Genomic DNA, 21,360 nt, shown 5'->3' on the forward strand with positions numbered 1-21,360 from the left:
TTTAATAAAAGCAAGGAAAAGATTACACTTGTAAAACTCTTTCCATTAAAATTCATTATAATTTCACCAGTTTTTGCAAATGATTTGGACATACAGCTAAAGAAAAGTGAATTGAACTGAAGATTGTAAACACAGACATTAGAGGTAATAAAAACAATCTTGTAATTTGGCCCCAAAGCCCATCAAATGAATTGTTACTTGCCTCCAAAATTTTATTTTTATTAACACATAAGTATACTTGTTTATGTATTAAATGCAGTGTTCAATGTGGTCACTTAAAACAAGCATTTCATGAGCTGTGGCAGAAATCTAACCAGTGCGGAAATACCAGTATACTATTACAAAACAAAGAAATGACTTGTACCAATACATGAAACATTTTTTAAAATGGTTTCGATGGCATCCACCTACTGATTCATTCCAACAACAAACTCAAAGGTGTAACTGTGACAAAGTTTTCTTTTGTGATAGGGAGCTCCCATTATTACTCCTGTGGCTATTTTGGGAAAAGAAAGCTGGAATCTGGTTCACTTTCAACACCAGGCTTTCATTAATGTCATTCTTTACTTCTTTGTAAAAGTGAGAAAAGGGGGTGGGGGAGGAAGCAGTAGCAACTCTCTCCATAGGGATAGGGATACCTTAACAATGAATCAATTCATCATAAACAAGTACATTTAATGCATCAGGAAATTTCTTTCATTTTCACCAAACAACAGATCTGGGGCACACTCAGCCTGCTTAGTCATCTCACTCCCCGTCACCTCTGGGTTGGGGCTGTTTGTCACATACCTACTCAGAACTCTACCCTTAGCATACAGAAAGCAATCTGTTTTCTTCAACTTGTCACACAATAGAAAGGGAAGGCTCTCTGAAAGAGTGAGAAAACTAAATTTTCCAATAAGGTTCAGAGTTATCAGGGGAGATCTAGAAAGAGAAAAAAGGTAGGCAGAGAAGAATCTAATTTTAAAACAATAACATGAAGCCTGATTTCCAGAAGAGTTATAAAAAGTAATTACACATAAACAAAGCCTATTAAGCATGTGCTGATTGTGAACCTTTTTAATCAGATTCTTAGGGTGAACTAATTCTGTGCCTCCAGGCAGAATTAACTCAGAAAGAGAACTACCTAACTTTTTTTTAAGCTACCCAGAGGCAACTCCAGTTTCCCAGTGAAAGGAGAGGTAGGAGTAAGGTGGAAAGGTAGGTGAATTCAAGGTGCTGAATTCGAAAACTGAACACTAGGCCACAAAATTTACCATCTTTAAAAAAAAAAAAAAAATCGACTACATGGGTGGCACAGAACAAGTTATTTCCCTCAAGGGATCTATTTCCATATCTATAAAATCAAGATATTTGGAAAATAAAAGGTCCACTAATTGGGGATTGACTAAACAAGTTGGAGTAGTGGAATGGAATGGGATAAGATGGAATGTTACTGCTGATTAAGAAGTAATAAATGATGATCACAGAGAAGCAGGACTTGATATATTAAGAACTGATATAAAGTTAAGTATGCTAAAACTTTGAAAATATGTGTAATGACAACAATCCAAGTAGAAAGATCAACAACACACAAATGAAACAATTCTATGAAATTATAATGACCAAGCTTGAATCCAAAGAGATGGGAAGACACTTCCCCCTCCTGCCTTTGCAATGTAGAGGGATTATGGGTGTGGAACATATTTAATGTAGTTAATTATTAAATGGATGGCTGCCTGGGATGGAGAGGAGGGAAAAGACACTGAGAAATATAGATGCTATAAAAGCAAACGCTATCAATGTTCTTTTAAATGACATAGACTAGATAACCTCTAATGTACTTTAGAGCTTTAAATCTATGATACTCACTCTGGGAAATATCCAAAACATTAGTTTAAAATGGGTCACAGAAAAATGATTCTCAAAACTCTGTACAAAAGACAGAGATGCAGATTTCAGGCTTCTCAAAGATTTTGTTGGGGGCAGGAAAAGAAGAATTTAAACAAGCCCTAAATTCCCTTCTAGCTCTAAATCCTATCAAACTCTGACAGTGTGAATTATTCCTAATGTAGATCCCTAGGATTAATGTCTAAATCCTTTCAGTTAGAATTTAAGCTCATTTCTGTTAGTTTTATCCTCAGTAGAAACAGAAAAATTTCACCATCATTCACAGGATTCCCTTTATAAATTTTCTTTGGCAAAATGAACCTAGTGGTTTTCACTTGACCTCAGAGATGGGAGCTTTATTTTTTTGCTACCTTCTTGTGGACTTCTTGATTTTACATCACAAAAAGTCATGTGATACAAAAATTAAACATATACCTCTGTGATGTTAAAAATAACCAAATGGAGATGGTTCATCTCCATAATAGCATATCCCAGCATCTACTCTGCTTTGAAGACTCAGGTTTTACTTAGAGGTCCAGTAAGAACCCACGACTTTACGGGCTCTTTTGGCAAGTCAGATTTTATCTAATATTCTTATCCACCACATGAAGTTATTAAGTCTATCTTTAAAATGAAATCCTTTATGGAACATCAACATATAAATAGTGCGTGCCTGTCATTTCATTTTGTATTTTAAGTCACCCAACTACCATATCTACTGTGAACTTGATCAATTCCCTGTCATAACCAAAGAGAAGCATCAGTCAGTTCTTCTTTCTATGATGCTAAAAAACAACAAACATGATTGAGAAGAGCTTTTTGGAACATTAGCATCTTTAGAAAAGTGACCCTAAGTTTGCAGCATCTGAACCTGAATTTTTCTTCCTTTTTTCTAGAAACTTCCATTCCAAGTCCCCAAGTATTATGCCAACATGGCATGGTCTCTGCCAGGTTCAATACCAAGATAAACTGAGTACAGGTTCATCAATAACAGTAACAGCAGGCATTAATTTATATGGCACTCAGTAACAATACCAGTTGGCATTTATTTATATGTCTCTTTAGGGTTTTCAAAGTCTTATCTCGCTTAAGCAAAGCAGAATGTGAATATTGATCAATGAAGAACTAGGAGACTGGCTACTAAGCCATTACATTTTTTGGCTACAACTACAAAGAAAACCATTATTCAAAGAGGGGGCAAGGAAAGTACAGAGTGCCCATCCTGTTGACATCATAGGCCTTTTCAAGTAATGAAGTTTCTTTGTAAAATGAATCCTTTCTGAATAAATGTAAACCAGTCTCTTCAGTTACAATTTACTGATCTCACTTTTAAACTAATATTCCTCAAACCAGGGTCATCTCCAGTCATGTTGATCTATATCTTGCCACTGGACCCAGATAGCTCTAGAGGAGAAAGTGAAGCAGGGGACTTTGTACAGCCTAAACTCACTTAAATCCAACTCATCTGCATCACCTCCCTGATGTCAGGACCTCTTAGAACCAAAGACAAACAACAAATTTTCCTGGAGTTTAAGACAAAACATTTTAGAGACTCAATCTGAGTTTCTTTGCTTTTCTAACTGCCTGGATAATTTGTCCAAATAACTTTCTTAAATCCATTTTTGCTCCCTTCAACTTGTCTCTGTGGAGTTCCTTAGTGAAATATTGCTTACCAAATCTCCAAATCCATGTTGTGCTGCTAGTATTGAAAAATTTTTCTCAAGGATGCATTCCAAAAAATTAATATGTAGCACAGAAGTGGTGTGATGTCATGGATACTTGGAAAGTTTCAGACATGTACTTGTTTCACTTATCAGACCAGAAATCAGTTTCACCACTTTATGGAGAATTTTTTTGGTGTCTGTTCTGTTTTGTTTAGCAAGGCAATTGGGGTTAAGTGAATTGCCCAGGGTCACACAGCTAGTATGTGTTAAGTATCTAAAGCCCAATTTGAACTCAGATTCTCCTGACTCACTTTGCCATCTAGTCATCCCTGCTTCATTGATTTACATAGGAACTGGTGCATTAGGTTGTCACAGAATCAAACCAAATAACCAAGAAGGGCAGGAAAATTTAGCAAAACAAACTTTAATTTTAAAAAGGCAAAGTATTTCTCTTTAAGAGATCCTTATTTCCTTTCTGACACACATTACAGCTACTGTACCTTGCTGATCTCCACAATGGTTTCATTAATCCAAGGACCTAATAGTATCCCATAAACATCAATTAAGACTGACAACATTCTAATTTATGAACAGGGAAACTTGGGGCGTCTAGAAACTGAGTTACCTAAAGCTCTAAAAAGAGTCGATGCCAATGCTGGAATCAGACCCAGGAAGCTAAGATTCCAGGCCTTACCCAAGCCAGTGACAAGCACCTTATCTTTCAAATGGATAAAAAAATTCATGTAAGTAACATACAGCCAGTATAAAGCTATTATTCCCTTTCATGGTCCTCTTTGAAGTACGAAGGACATTATCCCCTTATCCCAGGAAGAAAAACACACTGAAAAGGTCAAAATGTGACCCTATCTGAAGTTTTACCTCTTTAATGAAAGAGCACATCATCTACGTTTATAAAAGCTGATCCTATAAGACACTCCCTCAAAAATGCTCATATTAGAAAGGGCTAAAAAATTGGTTTTTCTTCATTATTCTTTCTTTCTTTTTTTTTTCAAAGATTTCAAAGAAAAAGGGGGGGGGGGGGCAGGGAGAGAAAAAATAGAAGGAAGCAGGTTCAGTTCTTTAATTAAGCTCTGGAAAATCTTTAAGTCATTCTTGACCAACAGTCTGTTCCCTCCCCAGTAGTGTCGAAAGGAGCCCAGCAGCTCAAAGGAGTATGCCCATAACCTGTGACATTTTCTGCTGGGTGGAGTTATGTGTTTGAAAGAACTCCTTATCGGAACAGTAAAACAGGTACAGGGGAGTTCAAAGAACAAAGCAACCTTCTGTAGTTTCAAGTAAGACTGAACTGAAAATATCAGCTGCCACAGGAACGGCACAGCCAGGATCAGTTGTGCCCAGTTATAAAACTTCTGCTTATTGGCTTCCTTGGGTTCAATAAAGTTTGTCAGTATCCAAAAAGACACAGTCTGGGCAGTGCTATTCCACACTGTGCCCATCAGAAAAACACCATCAGTGGAGGCCCAACTTTGGAGTTAATCCTATCAGCTGACATCTCAGCTAAGGCTGGACCTTTGGGGTGATACAACTAAAAGTGGGAAGGACTTTGGTAGTTACCTAATCCAACCCTCTCATTTAACAGATGAGGAAATGCTAGAGTCAGGAGGACTCATCAAATCCACCCTTAGACATTTAGTAACTGACAAATCACTTTACCCTGATGCCTCAGTTTCCTTATCTGTAAAATGAGCTTAAGAAGGAAATGGCAAACCACTCCAGTATCTTTGCTTAGAAAATGCTAATTGGAGTCACAAAGAATCAGCATGACTGAAAACGACCTAACAACAAAAATGCTTTGCTCAAAAATCCTCTGCTTTAGGGTTATGCTCTTTTAGATCAGCTGTATACAAATAGAAGTGGAAGTCACTAAATCATACTAAGGCCACATACAGATGTAAACGTAACATTATCTGTTTTATTATATTAGTATTTATTTTGGTAAATATTTTCCAATTGGCCACACTCCCTTTTCCTTCAAAATAGCTTGACTGTGTTAAAATTCATCCTTGGGTTAAGCCTGATCCTACAAACTGAAATTGTAAACAATGTTGTCCCTAACATCTTCATGCTGACTAATTTTTCACCTTTTTTCCTGGGAGCTAAGATTTGTCAATATTGGTACATCACACATCTCATCTGGGAGTAAAAACAAAAAAAGCCCAGAGAGAGAAAAGAGCCTATAGTAAACAATCACCTATTTGGGAATTTTGCTGATGAATGACCCGTGACCCAAGCTTCTCATTCAAGAAATGCCCAGAAATCTCACTTTCATGAGCTCCACTGCATACAAGATGACTAGAAACTAGCATCTCTTTATTCTAACAGGTAACCAAACCTGCTAACCACGACAGGTCTCTATCTACTGCAGATCACCTTCCATTTTCTTTGCGTTTGGTTGTCCAACCATTCAGCCTATTTCAGGACGTTGCCCAGAAACTGCGCTGTTTAATCTTTTAGACCTAGCTCATTTCTGGATTCAGGATCCCTTAGAGGGTGTCCTCCACTGAATGACACATTCTGATTCACTCCTGCCCAGCCTTAGCTCAAAGTTCCTACTATTAGTATCATTCACCCGGATGATACAACACAATTACAATTCAATCATTGATTGACCTATATGCGTTTCCCTTTATGAATAAAAACTCCAACAACCCGTTCTATCGCTAGGAAAGAGAAGGAGCATGTGCAAAAAATTCACGTCCATATAATTTTATACATTACTTGGGCATCGGATTGTAAACGGTTTTTTCCCCTCTTTTACAAAGGAAAAAAGTTTTTTTTATAACTATTTCGCAAATGACTGCCCCCTTTTCTATTATGGGGTTATAGAAATAACTTATTTTATTCACCATGCTCTCTCCCCCTCCACAATTCCCGTTCTTTCCTACACCCTCCTCCAACTCCCACATTTCCCCCAAACCCCTCTCTCTGCCTCCCTCCCCCTTTTCTCGGTTAGTATCTTTTCCCCTCCGGGACCAACCACCCCTTTCCCGACCCTGAGTGACGCCCGCTTCCTGTCCCCCCCCCAAGCAGCCCGCCACCTTGCCCTCGGGGTCTCCCCCTCAGCGGCCCCTCCCCCCGAGGCACGCCCCCGGGCGCCCGGCGCGCACGCACTGGGTTTTCCGTCGGCCCCGGTCTCGGTGCAGCTCGCGGAGGTCCACCTCGGCGCGGCCGAGGAACTTGTCGAGGCCGAGCAGGGCGCGGTGCAGCACGGTGAGCTGCAAGGTGGCGGCGTGGCCGGGTCCGGCGGGCAGCCCCAGCGGCGGCAGCTCGAAGGTGGCCTCCTCCCGCCACACCGGCGCGCCCAGGCTGCGCTCCGACACCGACGTCGCGTACTTCTCCTTGCCCACCTGGATCAGCGCGTACGCGTCGCTGGTGCCGCCGGGGCCCTTGGCCCGCAGACCCCGGGCCTGCAGCACCGTCACCTGCACGTGCGTCGGGGACCACACGGCCCCCAGGCCGCGGCCCCCGGCCGACAGGGACATGGTGCCGCCCCGGTGGCCGACGTCGCCGCCGCCGCTGCCGCTGCCGCTGCCGCCGCCGCCGGCGCCCCCGATAATTCTGGCTCCCGGGTCACCGCCCGCGGTCCCTTTAAAGCTTCCGGCCCCGCCCCCGCGCGGGGCCCCGCCTCCCACCTGTCCGCGCGGTACCTCCGGGAACTTGTTTTGGACCCACATGACCCCGCCCCCTCCCGGCGGGCTGGGGCTGGCGAAAGAGGGCGCATCCCCGGGAGCCGGGAGGAAGAGTAACAGCGAGCTCGCTCAGGCCGCGCCCTCCCCGGAGCGAGGTCCCGGGCACAAGCCGGCCCGCCTTGATTTACCGAGGGGGGAATGACTTGTCGGAGGAAGGGGGGTCTGCGCTGTTTGGCCCCCGAGCCCGGCGCTCCTTTTCAATGGAAACGTGGGTTTTGTATTCAATAAATAGAGTAGAAGGAGGTACAAAAGAAACGGGCCTGCCCCCAGGACTTCACGCGGTGAAGCGGGGGAAAGAGACCCGTGCACAGGAGACGCAGGAGTGCGGCGCTCGGAGGGACACCTCCTGCTGGCGCTCTCACGGTTCGGCCCCAGCCGCTGCCCCTCCCCCCCCCCCCCCCCCCCCCCCTCCGTGATGGAGGGCAATCCCCCGTCCTCTCTCCGAGCCCGGCGCCGCGTAGCTGCCGCGGCTGAAGCCCCCAGCGGAGCCAAGCACCCGCTCCCGGACACGTGTCCCAGGACGGAGAGCTCGCAGAAGCGCCAGGGAGGAGGGAGAGAAGCCGGGCCGCTGGGCTCGGTGCCTGGGGGAGCTCCCGCGGACTCGCAGCAGGCTTAATAGCTTCCTTTCTTTCTTTGGTGCATCTGCGCTTATTTTTTAAAAATCATTTCTTTACGAATCGCGTTAGGAGAGAGAAATCAGAACAAAAAAAGAAGCCACGAGAGGAAAAGAAAAAAAGTGAGCATAGCATTTGTGTTCTCTCTGTCCAAAGTTAGTGGGATTGCCCTCCATCACGGAACCGCTGGGAAGAGCCTGCTTAGCAGTTTTAAAGCTAGATGTAATCTGCAGCGCTAGAGGAAGTGTCCATATCAATGACATCAGGCCTTCAGTATATATGAGAAGCACCCCTTTTACTGTTTTTACATTTCTCCTTTTTTGTTGTGAATTTATAGGACAGAAAATGAAGTTTGGGTATGAAATTTTCAACATTTATATTTTGTGACTTTTAATATATCTACATATATATGTATATATACATATATGCATATGTATATATACATATATGCATATGTATATATATACATATATGCATATGTATATATACATATATGCATATATATGTATATATATTAAATTTAACACAATAACAAAACTACCTCACTTGTCTATATCTCATTCTTTACACTACTTTTTGTAAGTAATTCCTTCTGGAAATACACAGTAGTCTACTTGTGCCCACCATTTTTTCTCCCATTGCATTCTGAGACACCCATTTTGATTCTTTAAACATTGTGTTGCCCCAGAACTCACACCTTACAACATGACTAGAAAAACATTTCTTGTAAAGAGATGGGTTTTAAAGATGAAGTTTCACTTCATATCCTGAAAACTGACAAAGGTGACCAAAGAGAGTTCATTCGATGGTGTAGGAATTGTAGACAAATAGGCACAATAATGCATTGTTGGTGAAGTTATGGATTGGTCCAATCATTCAGGAAAGTAATTTGGAATTATACTAAGAAAAAAACAACAATGAAAATCAAACCCAGAGATCTCTTTTACCCAGAGATTCCACTATTACTCATATACCAGTGGTTCAATGACGTGTACAAAAACATCAGGAGCATTTTTTTTTTTTTGATAGTAGAAAAGAGTGGGAAACAGTAGATGTCCACCAATTAGGGAATGGCTAAACAAATTGTGGTACTTGCATATAAAAATATTACTGTGCTGTAAGAAATAATGACTTATGGTGAACATAGGAAGCAATTTAAAACTATCTAGTCAAAGCAGGAAAAGAAGAAAAAGCAAAAGAAACAGCTTCTCCTTTTTATACATCTATTGAGTTATCAGTTTTTCTGATCTGCAACTGATTACAAGATTTTATCATCTCAAAGCAAAGCCCTTTATTCTTGAGTTACATGTAGCCAAAGTTCCCTTGTAGTTTAACAGAGCCAAGGACAACCCTAGACATGATTCTTGGAATGACTTTCAGTATATACATATATCAAGTGCATCAAGGTCTAATGCAATAGGATCCAAACCTAGCAGTACTAGTATCACTAGTGATGAAAATAGCTTATTATGGAAATGCAGATAAATTAATTCCATTTTTCATCAAGTTTTTTTTCAGTTTTATCTATGAATGTGCTTGATATTATATATCCCAGGAAGGGTTCACACCAAAACTACCTTACTTTTTGCTATTTCATGAAGTGATAGTGATCATAATCTTCTGTAATTCTATTCTGTGGTATTTTGGTTGCTATATCTCTACTTAGCAAAAAAGATCAAATATTTTCTGGCTAAGGTGATTTCCCGGTTCTTTTTTCTTCCTTGTGGTGACTATTTTATGTCAGGTTTTTTTTTTTTTTTTCAAGGAAATGATAATACAGGTCAATATCTTTGGTTTGATATCTCATTTGAATAAGTCTAGTTAAACTGTTATATTTGTTCTCAGAGTCATTTTTTTCTTCTAATATGATGTGGATTTTGACTTTTTGATCTAATTGGTTGATGGTCTGATAGCACATAGACACTGATTGCCATGAACCCCCACATCAATAACCAGTTATTTCCTGTACATCAAGATATACTTCATTTTTGCTACCACAGAAGTGCTGTTATGACAATTTTCATATAAATGACATTTCTAAAATAGTCATAGCAGCTCATTTTAGTGGCAGTTAAAAAAAGGAAAGTGGATGCCCTATTCTATAAGATACAGCTGATGTGTTGATTGATTTTGCTAAAACAATTTTTATAACTTTGTCACAAGGGATGACTTGATATGTTAAGGAGAATACAAAAATATATTGAGAAATGAAGTTGATATAAAAACAAAAATTAGCAATTTTTAAGTTATTGTCCTTGTTTCCTTCCTTGTCCCTTCACTTGTTGATACCAAGGCTACCTAAGTCCTCATTCTCCCTTGTCTATAATCAGTCACTATCTTCCAATCAAATAATTTTCACATTTATTCATACTTCTCCATTACCACCACCCTAATCCTAGCCTGGATTGCAACAATCTCTTAATTGATCCTCCCACTTCTAGTTTCCACCTCTACCTGCAATCTTATCTCCATATTACCACTTAATTAATCTTTTTAAAAATTTTGATCTCAATCTGTTTTTCCTCAGTTCAAACCTTCAATTAAATTCCAGCTAGATAGTTAAATAAATAATTAAAGCTATTTGTTAATGGCTCTTCATTTGTCTATTACATCAAACCATGGAACATCATGATTGGGAAGAGGTCTAATGATCTCTAGTCCATTTCACACATGCATCTACAACCTCCATGATAAATGGTCAGTCCAAAAATTTTTAGTGATGGAGAACTTAGTACTGGCAGCCAATTCTACATAAAAACAATCTTAGTTGTCTGTTATATTAAACTAAAATCTATTTTGTTTTAACTCCCACCCACTTCTTAATACTACCTTATAGAGCAAGGCAAAGTACAGAGAAGCCAATTTCAATTGGCTTAAAGGAAAAACTTGGTAATTAAAGTTGTATAAAATTGGAATGACTATCTTGGTAAGTCAGAATTCCTCATCAGTGGAAGTCTTTATTTTTGAAAGTCAAATGACCATTGTCAGGGATATTGTAATCGCAAAAGAGGTTCCTGTTCAAATAAAGGACACACTAAAAGTCCCTTCTAACATTATGAGTCATTGATTGAATCCACTCAAAAAAATTCAATCCTCACCTTAAGACATATACTATATATCTATATCTCTCTCTATATATATATATACATATATATATGTATACATATATCTATCTATATCTCTCTCTATGTATATATATATAGAGAGAGATATAGATAGATAGATAGATAGATAGATAGATAGATAGATAGATAGATAGATAGATAGATAGATGTTTCCTCCCTATTTGGGCTGCAAAATAGCATTCATGTACTTGCTCTTTAATCAGCAAATTAAATTAAAGAACCAACCAACTTTCCTTCTTGGCAACAGTTATGGTCAGTGGACCTGATAATGGAGCTACCTCCCTAGTAAGGAAAAAACCTAATGAAAAAAGCACAAGTTTCATGGAACATATTTGAGAAAGGCGTTTATACCCTGATTATTATCTGCTTCCATGAAACTTAACCTTTCATTAGGTTTTTTCCCAACTCACTTACCCTTCCCAACACTTAGTTCTCCTAACGAGTTCTTGTAGAAGATAGTTCTCCTGTATACATCAATACTTCAAGAATCTATGATTTCTCCAAGGCAATCCCAATAAATTTGGATAGAAAACACCATCTACATAAAAAAAAAAAAAAAAAAAAAAAACTGGAAATTGAATGGAAATCAACACATCCTATGTTCACTTTTTTCTTTTTTTCTTTCTCATGGTTTTTCCCTTTTGTTCTGATTTTTCTTTCCCAATACAACTCATAAAGAAATGTGTTTTTTAAAAAAAGTTAATATACATGTATAACCAGAAAAAAATAAAATAATTTTTAAAAAAGAATCTATGATTTCAACAATGTGAATACTGAAGTCTTCATGTAATCTCAGTGGTAAGAAAAGGTCAATAAGTCTCCATGAAATAACCAAAAAACTAATTATATTATGGCAAACCTGTCTCCTGTGGTTGGAGTATTCTCCCTCCTTCACTATAATTATTGACCTCCTTAACTTCCTTTAAGTCCCAATTAAAATCCTGCCTTCTACCATAACAAGTCTTCTCTAACCAATCAGTTCTCTTCCTTCACTCTGTTAATGATTTCCCATTTATCTTATATATAGCTTACTTTGTATATATTTGTTCACATGTTGTCTACTGCATTATGTAACCTTTTTGAGAACAGGGACTGTCTTTTAGCTCCCCAACCTTAGCACAGTACCTGTCACATAAAAGGTGCTTAATAATAAATGTTTATTGATTGAATGAATTAACCTGCTTAGACTGAACTAGACTGATTAGTTCTCCCACAAAAATCAAACATACTAAGCGCCTGTTGTATGCCAGGACTATCCAAGTCACTGTGGCTACAAAGAGAAAAATGAAACAAGTCCCTGCTTTCAAGTTGCTTATATTCTACAATTGATAACTCATTTCTGGATTGTACTCAGAGCTTTTTCTGCACAGTTCAACCAACACAGCCTCATGTCTCCTACTGGGATCTCCTTTGAGAACTAAAGGTCTCTTCTATACCAAAAAGAGAAAGAAGAGTCCCACATATAAGTGCAAGAAATCCTATATATAAATGTTTAAAACAGCTCTAATAAAGAGCTGAAAAACATGGCTGGGTGACAATGAAATTTGAGCTTTCCTTTTATGGGCAGTATCTTGTGTCAAAAATTAGCTGGGTTTGAGGTAATTGTGATCTTTTAATTTTTAAATTAGTAAGAATGGAGTTGAGGGGAAAGGGCAGAAATATTTGGAAATGAAGATGATGTTAAAAAAATATATCTAAATTTTTTTTAAGTGTGAAAGGAGCGGCTATTTATGAAGAGGGACAGTTGGAGTTTATCAGGGAAGACTGAATCCAGCAGTTCCAACCGCTGATACTGTTAGGATAAAGTTTATTTCCTTCATTCCATCTTCTTGCTTAGAATACTGTCTTTCCTTCTCTCTCTGCCTTCATTTTTATTCCTACAGGTTCCACTCCAGAAAGCTATTTTATTAAGCTTGACATCTCCACATTTTCCAGGCACTGAGTCAGAGCTCAAGGATGTGTGTTCTGCAGGGTATTGACAGAGCTGGCACCTCAGCATGGCCACATTCTTCACTGCCACCCCATAGGTCCCCTAATTCTGGGGGTACAACCCCAGGGACAACTCAGATCAGGCTCTTCCAATAAATTACAGGATTGTTTACGAACACCTCCTGTGGGTGGGGGAGGATGAGAGCTCTTTTGCCCTGCCCTTGTTCTTTGACCGAAAGAGGAAGATAGTTTCAGCCAGCCCAGAGCACCTGGGCAAGGTGCCCAGCAGGTTAGACTGGAAAAGTTGTCCTCTTACAACAACAGAAATGAGAGTTCCTGTGTTCCAAACAAAGTGCAGTCCTTTCATATGCATAATACAACAGCAGTCTCCTATTCTTTTCAGTTGTGCTTTCATTGTAGGTCACATCAGAAATTTATATTGTATGGGTTCCATGGATTTCTTTTTCAGCAATTTCAAGAAAAAGAATATTCCTTCATTGACCTGGCTGAACCAAATCATTCTTCCTAGTTATGTAACTCAGCCAGAAATTTCAGATGGCTGGATCCTAATGATCGTGTCCTATTATCCCACTCTGCATCCTATGATTCATCTTATAGTTTAAAACTGCTAGCTGAAAAAAAAAAATTTTTTTTAAGTATTTCTAAAATTCTGAGACAGATCACCTCTGTTCCTGAAGAGTTAGACTCCAGAACCAAAATTTTAAGACTAGGGTAGAGACCCTCCTAATAAGGAAATAATCCATAGGAGAAATATTTCTGGGCCCTATTAAGGGTGGACCACCGATTGCCAATGATGCTCTCCTTATCACAATCCCTAATAATAAATACAAAAACAGGAAAATCCTAGCTGGGGCCTCTAGAGGTCTGTGGCTAATATTTCCCCAAAGAGGAATGGTTAGAAAAGAAGAGGTTGGGATCAGTGATACAATGGCTGGGTTGTGTGATCTTCCTCCCAGGGCTCCAGGGTGTGGTGCCGGCATTGGAGACTACTTAGTCATTTGTGCACTTAGTAAACACTAGCCTAGTTTTTCTCCAACCAGGTTCCTCTTCTGCCCTTTATACTGCCTATAACTACCTAACTTCACTTTAATTTAAATCAATTGAAAATTATTTAAAGAAGAGCACCTTTTCTAGATCTGAAGGATACAGTTTAAATAAAACATAGTGTCTGCCCTCAGGGAGTTTACACACAACTTGCATGGATTCTTTTTTTTTTTTTTTTTTTAATAAAGCTAATTATTTTTAAAATATGCATCGTGCAGTGGATAGAGCACCAGTCCTAAAATCAGAAGGACCTGAGTTCAAATTAAGTCACTTAACCCCAATTGCCTCAGGAAAAAAAAAAAAAAAAGGCCTAGGTCTCCCATTGCATCTAGGGCCTTTTCCAGTCTTGCCACAGGACCCAGATGGCTCTGGAGGGGAAAATGAGGAAGGTGACTTTGCCCAGCCATTCCTCACTTAAAACTAATTCACTCAAATGTCATGGCGTCTCCTTTCTGATGTCATAGTCTTCTTCAAGAAAGAAAGACCAACAACAACAACAAACAATCTACAAAACAGGATAATATTTATATTATTCTATGAGTATACCAAAACCCAATTTTTTAAATTAAAGCTTTTTATTTTCAAAATATATGTATGGATAATTTTTTAACATTGATTGTTGCAAAACCTTGTGTTCCAAGTTTTTCTTTCCTTCTCCTCATCCCCTCCCTTAGATGGCAAGTAACCAAATATATGTTAAACATGTGCAATTCTTCTATACATATTTCTATAATTATCATGCTGCATAAGAAGAATCAGATCAAAAAGGAAAAAAGTGAGAAAGAAAACAAAATGCAAGCAAACAACAAAAAGAGTGAAAATGCTATGTTGTGATCCACACTCAGTGAAACCCTTTCTTTAGCCCCATATGTAACATAAGGACAAACCTGTGGGGGGAAATTTTTGAAAAGGGTATATAGGAAAGGTTAAAGATCTAGACAATCAGATAAATTTTCTGTGGCCATTTGTTTACTCTGTAAATTTGTAAATTGTAGAATTTGATTGAAAGGGAGCTTCAAGATCACTGAAGGCAACCTCCTACTTTATGCATCCTAGAATGTTTTTTATACAGTTCTCAAGGGGTCATTCTGTCTCAGATTGAAAAACTCAAGCAATAGGGAACCTACTACCTCTGTATGACAATTCATTACATTTTAAGAAAATCCATCAGTCAGTCAGCATTTATTAAGTGTCTACTATGTGTCAGATACTGTGCCAAGTGATAGAGGGATTCATTAAGTAAGGGAAAAGAAAATCCTTTGCCTTCAAGGAGATCATAACTAATAGGAGAAACAACAAATAAATATGTGTAAAAAGGAAAGGCAAGAAATAAACAATTATATAGTCCCTAACACAGGCCAGACACTGCTAGACACTATAAGGTCAGTGTTGTTATCATTCCCATGTTCTAATGGCAACTGAACTATGCTACAAGAACTTAATGCTCTTCCCTGGGAAGAAAGGGGATGAAGGAGAAAGGGGAGAGTATTCCTCTTCCGTACTGGGAGAGGAACTCTGTATACTTGTGCTTATGTTTTAATGTAAAAAACCATTCCTTTGGGCTATCAAACTATGCATTCCCTTTGCTCCAGGAGCGTCTCTACTAGGTCTGTATCTCAAAAAGATCATAAAAGAAAGAAAAGGACCCTCTGTGCAAAAATGTTTGTGGCAGCCCTTTTAGTAGTGGCAAGAAATTGGAAATTTCTATCATTTGGAGAATAGCTGAATAAGTTATGATATATAAATGTAATGGAATATTATTGTTTAATAAAAAATTATGAGCAGACTGATTTCAGGAAAAAACCTGGAAATACCTACATGAACTGATGCTAAGTGAAGTGAGCAGAACCAAGAGAACATTGTACACAATCATAGCAATATCATATGGTGATCAACTATGACAGATTTAGCTCTCAAAGACTTGGGATGGAAAATGCTATCCATATCCAGAGATCTATGGAGACTGGATGTAGATTGAAGCATAGTATTTTTGTTTGTTTCTTTCTTGTGTTATTTTTTCCCTTTTGATCTGATTTTTCTTGTACAGCATGACAAATATGGAAATATATTTAAAATGATTGTACATGTATAACCTCTATCAGATTGTTTGCTGTCTTGGGGAAGAGAAGGTAAAGGAGGAAGGGATAAAAAATGTGGAATGCAAAATCTTACAAAAATGAATGTTGAAAACTCTCTTTACATGTATTTGGAAAAATAAAATACTATTAAAAATACTCCTTTGTAAAACCTCCTTTGGTATATACAGTTGAAGAAACTGAGGCAAACAGATTAAGTGACCTGCCCAAGGTTACACAGTAAGTTAGTAACATTCAATTTGAACTCAGGTTTTATTTAACTCTAGGCCCAGTGCTCTAGTAGCCATGAATAGGAAATAATTAATAAAGAGAAGGGACTTGAATTAAGAGGTATAAGGAAAGACAGTCAATAAGCATTTATTAAGCATCTACAATATACCAATGGGAGGCAGCTAGGTAGCTTACTGGATAAAATGCCAGACCTGCAGTCAGGAAGATATGAGTTCAAATTTGACCTCATTCACTCATTAGGTGTATGATCCTAGGCAAATCATTCAACCTCTGTTTGCCTTATCCCAGTGGAGAAGAAAATGGCAAACCACTCCACTATCTTTGCAAAAAACAAAAAACAAAACCTCATGTTCTACCAGGCAGAATCCCCAAAGTATTTGTTTGTTTTAAAGAAAAGAACTTATTTGTCCAAAAATATTTATAGCAGCTGTCTTCTAAGAGCAAAAAAAGTGGGAAACTGAGGAAATGTCCATTAATTAGGGAACAGCTGAATAATTTGTGGCAGGTGATTATGTTGAAATATTATTATTCAAGAAGAAATGATGAGCAGGATGCTCTCAGAAAAACCTGGAAAGTCCTCCCTGAATTCAAACAAAGTAAAATGAACTATGTACAAAGTAATAGCAATGTTGTGGCATGACCAGTTATAAATGGCTTTGCTATTCCCAGCAATACAATGATCCACAACTACTTTGAAGGACTTATGATATAAAATCCTATCCATACCCAGAGAAAGAACTGATTGTGTCTGAATATATATATTAAAACATATTCTATCTTTTTTACTTTATTTTTCTTGAGGGTTCTTTTGGGGGGAAATGAAGAAGATATATATTTTCTTTCACAACATGATTTTTATAGGGGAAAAAAAGAAAAATAAAAACTCCATAGACAATACTGGCTTGCTAGGGTCCACAGTGTCAAAAACAATCAGCCATGATTGAATGATTAAATAATATGTGCCAACATATATTGTGCTATGAGCTAGGGTAACAATTTCAAAAAGGATCTTTTTCTTTTTTTTTTTTTTAATCATTATTTATTTATTTGCAAAGCATGTGCATGAGTAATTTTTCCAACACTGACCCTTGCAAAACCTTTTGTTCCAAATTTTCTCTTCCTTCCCCCTACCTTTCCCCTAACTGGCAGGCAGTCCAATATATGTTAAATATGTTGAAATATGTTAAATCCAATATATGTATACATATTTATATAGTTATCTTGCTACACAAGAAAAAATCAGATCAAGAACAAAAAAGCCTGAGAAAGAAAACAAAATGCAAGAAAATAACAACAGAGAGAGTGAGAATGCTATATTGTGGTGCACACTCAGTTTCCACAGTCTTCTCTCTGGGTGTAGATGGCTCTCTTCATCATAAGATCTGAATTATCTCATTATTGGAAGAGAGCCATTTCCATCAGAATTTATCGTTGTATTGTCTTGTTGTTGCTGTGTACAATGATCTCCTGGTTCTGCTCATTTCATTTAGCATCAGTTCATGTAAGTGTCTCCAGGCTTCTCTGAAATCATCCCATTGGTTGTTTCTTACAGAACAATAATCTCCCAAAACATTCATATACCACAATTTATTCAGCCATTCTCCAATTGATAGGCATCCACTCAGTTTCTAGTTTCTGGCCACTACAAAGAGGGCTGCCACAAACATTTTGGCATATATACAGGACCCTTTCCCTTCTTTAAAATCTCTTTGGGGTATAAGCCCAATAGAAGCACTGCTGGATCAAAGGGTATGCACAGTTTGACAACTTTTTGAGCATAGTTCCAAATTGGTCTCCAGAATGGCTGGATGTATTCACAATTCCACCAATAATGTATCAGTGTCCCAGTTTTTCCACATCCCCTCCAACATTTGTCACTATCTTTTCCTGTCATTTTAGCCAGTCTGACAGGTGGGTAGTGGTATCTCAGAGTTGTCTAAATTTGCATTTCTCTGATCAATAGTGATTTGAAGCATCTTTTCATGTGATTACAAATACTTTCAATTTCTTCATCTGAAAATTGTCTGTTGATATCCTTTGACCATTTATCAATTGGAGAATGGCTTGAATACTTGGCTTGAATACTACCTATCCAAGAGCATTTGGTATTTTTCCAGTTGCTTAGATCTGATTTTATTTGTGTGGAAAGTGTTTTCTAGTTTTGCTCACATAGTTCCTGACTTTCCCTTGGCAGATAGATTCCCCAATATTTTATACTTTCAACAGTTATTTTAAATGGAATTTCTCTTTATATCTCTAGTTGTTGGATTTTGTTAGTGATATATAAAAATGCTGATGATTTATGTGGATTTATTTTGTATCCTGCAACTTTGCTAAAGTTGTGGATTATTTCTAATAGTTTTTTAGTTGATTCTATAAAGTTCTCTAAATATACCATCATATCATCTGCAAAGAGTGATAATTTGGTTTCCTCATTACCTACTCTAATTCCCCAAAAGGATCTTTCGTTTTCATGGATGAAAACAAAAACACACAAAAGGAAGTTGAAAAGTAGATGTGAGGGGTGAGGGACAGAAAAGAAGTATTCTAATTATTAGAAAATTATTCTATATGTTGACTACAAATCTGCTTTTCTATAACTTGGGTAATGGGTATAGGAAAAGTGAAAAAAAGGCATTGGATTTAGAGTCAGAGGATTTGGATTCAAATTATAGCTCTGCTTCTTACTACTTATATGAATTTAGGAAAATTACTTCATCTCCTTACTATAAAATGAGAATGTTTAACAACTTCTGCCAGCCCTTCTCACTTTAAGTCTATGGTCCTATGATCCACTCATTGGCCCTAGTTCTCTTTTCTGGAGACAGAGAATCAGAATCACAGAATACATGTGATTATCATAGATAATCATAGAAAGAGATATCAGAGGTCACATCAGAGGTCAGTGTATATAGGAGCAAAAATGATCTTTATAAATAGTCATTTTGAAGCCCTCTGGTGAAGGGAAACCATTACCGAGTCAGTCCATTTTGGATAGTTTTAGCTGTCAAAGGAAAGGTAGCACCACTAGGCAAGCTGGGACCTAAAACATGCTACCAAGGTCAGCCTTGGAGACATATACTTCAAACCAGCTTATGTGTACTTGTACAGATAAGTTGATGATCTGAATCAATGCAAGGAGTTTGCACACTAGAAATTTTCTATATCATGAAAACACAGGTCTGGAACCTCTCTCCGATCAAAAAACAGTTATTAAGTTCTTCCTTTTATTGATCCAAATTTTACCCAATAATCTTAATTCTACCCTCCAGAGCCAAAGGAAAAAATCCAACTCCATCCCTTTCACTTGATAGCCTTTCAAATAATGAAACAATAATCATACCTTGTCTCCTACTACTCTTCTCTCTGTCTCCCATTCCTTCAGCCAATGATAATATGGCAAAGTGTCTAATGCCCTCACCATCCTACCTATTCCCCTTTGGGACAAATTTCAGTTTGCCAATGTCCACTTAAAAATATGGTATCCAGAACTAAACACAATCCTTACAATATTGTCTGAGAAGCACTGGGACATCACCTCCAGTATTTTAGACACTATGCCTCTCATAATGTGGTCTAAATTTTTGTTTGTTTCTTTGGCTTTCATGTCAAACTACTCACTCATATTGAGTTTGCAGTTCACTAAAATTTCCAGATCTTTTTCACTTGAACTGCTGTCTACCTATGCTTTTACCATTTTGTGCATTATTGTTTTTGTTTAGTGATTTCATCTCTTAGGAGAGATACTAGAGTGGTTTGCCATTTCCTTCTTCAGCTCATTTTGCAGATGAAGAACTGGGGCAAACAGGGCTAAATGACTTGTTCAGGGTAACACAACTAGTTAAGTGTCCAAGGCCAGATTGGAACTCCAGAAGTCTCTAGGCCACTTAGCATCCTATACATTACATTAAAAAAAAAAAAAAAACTGTACATGTAATTGGAGGGAAAAAATAAGACAATCAGAAAAAATAAATAAAATCCAACCATAGTACTTTACATTGTAACTGTTAAGTTCAGCATATTGTTCTTACCTTTTGGGATCTTTTAGGATCCTAGTTGTTTGAGGGAATATATTACCCATTACATATGAACATTCTGTAATATGGTACTCAGTTTCCTATCACCTGTAAATTTGAAAGGTATGGCATCTATACTTCATCTAAGAATTTAATTAATGTGGAATAGTCAAAGATCAAAACTAGATATCTAGAATACTCTAATAGAAACTTCCCTCCAATTTGATATCAACTATTATCACCACTCCTGGGATTTAATCATTCAACTAATTCTTGATTAACTCAATGACCAAGATGTTCTAGTCCACATTTCTTTATCTTGCCTACAAAATAATAAACAAAAAGCATTAGATAACCTTCCAAATGTCTTGCTGAACTGCAGGTATCTAGGATATATGACATTTCTTTGATTCTGATAATCCAATGACTCTGCAAAGAATTTGTCTTGTTGAGTGACATGTTTGATTTTGAGATTAACTGTCCTTCATATAATTAATGTGCCTTCTAACTCTGTATCCACAGCAAATATTCTACTTTGCATTCAAGCAGAAATGTATGGCCTCCAGCTTTTTGGGCACCTGCTTCTGATGGATCTAAGGAGGAGATTTTGCTGCTTCTGGTGGAGAATGAAGATTGTCTTGATTACAGTCAATGGGAGAAGGTAAAAGAGCTCCCTGATGAAATGACCCTTCCTTTAGCATGGGTGGAAGCTGTATACTGGAGTTCCTATTGTTGTTATTCTCCTTCCTCCTATTTCTCATAAAATATTGTCTGGCCCTTGCTTTTATCTTGTCTCAGTTCTTTGTATAATAAGCTTTTTGTATACTCATTATTCTACCTATTATATTATAAACTTCAAAATAATAACAATGTATCCTTCACCTTTGTATCCCCCGTACTAAAGGCAGCACATGCTTATTGAATTCAGAAGTACAGAATGTTAGAACTGGTATAGACAATGTAAGCTAGGTACTGTGCTCAATAAATGCTTTTTGCTTTGTTCTGATTTTTCCTTCAGTTTTCAGAAGGGAAGTTACTTGT

The 21,360-nt window shown here is 37.9% G+C and overlaps 1 protein-coding gene across 3 annotated transcripts in view; it reads right to left on the bottom strand.

The window, feature by feature from the left end:
* Positions 1 to 21,360, bottom strand: part of RAB11FIP1 (RAB11 family interacting protein 1) — a 62,138-nt gene that overhangs the window by 29,758 nt on the left and 11,020 nt on the right. The window contains exon 1 of one of the 3 annotated variants that reach the window (XM_023494712.2): positions 6,666 to 7,166. The exons of 1 other annotated variant lie outside the window; for it this stretch is intronic. In XM_023494712.2, coding sequence (XP_023350480.1) covers positions 6,666 to 7,036 — 371 coding nt within the window. In that variant the 5' untranslated portion in view covers positions 7,037 to 7,166. Of the gene's footprint in view, positions 1 to 6,665; positions 7,167 to 21,360 lie in introns of those variants that run through there. One more of the 3 variants, XM_012539963.3, reaches the window with a different exon arrangement.

The sequence above is a fragment of the Sarcophilus harrisii genome, chromosome 2, assembly GCF_902635505.1.
Source record: "Sarcophilus harrisii chromosome 2, mSarHar1.11, whole genome shotgun sequence".
In the NCBI taxonomy this organism is placed as follows: Eukaryota; Metazoa; Chordata; class Mammalia; order Dasyuromorphia; family Dasyuridae; genus Sarcophilus; species Sarcophilus harrisii.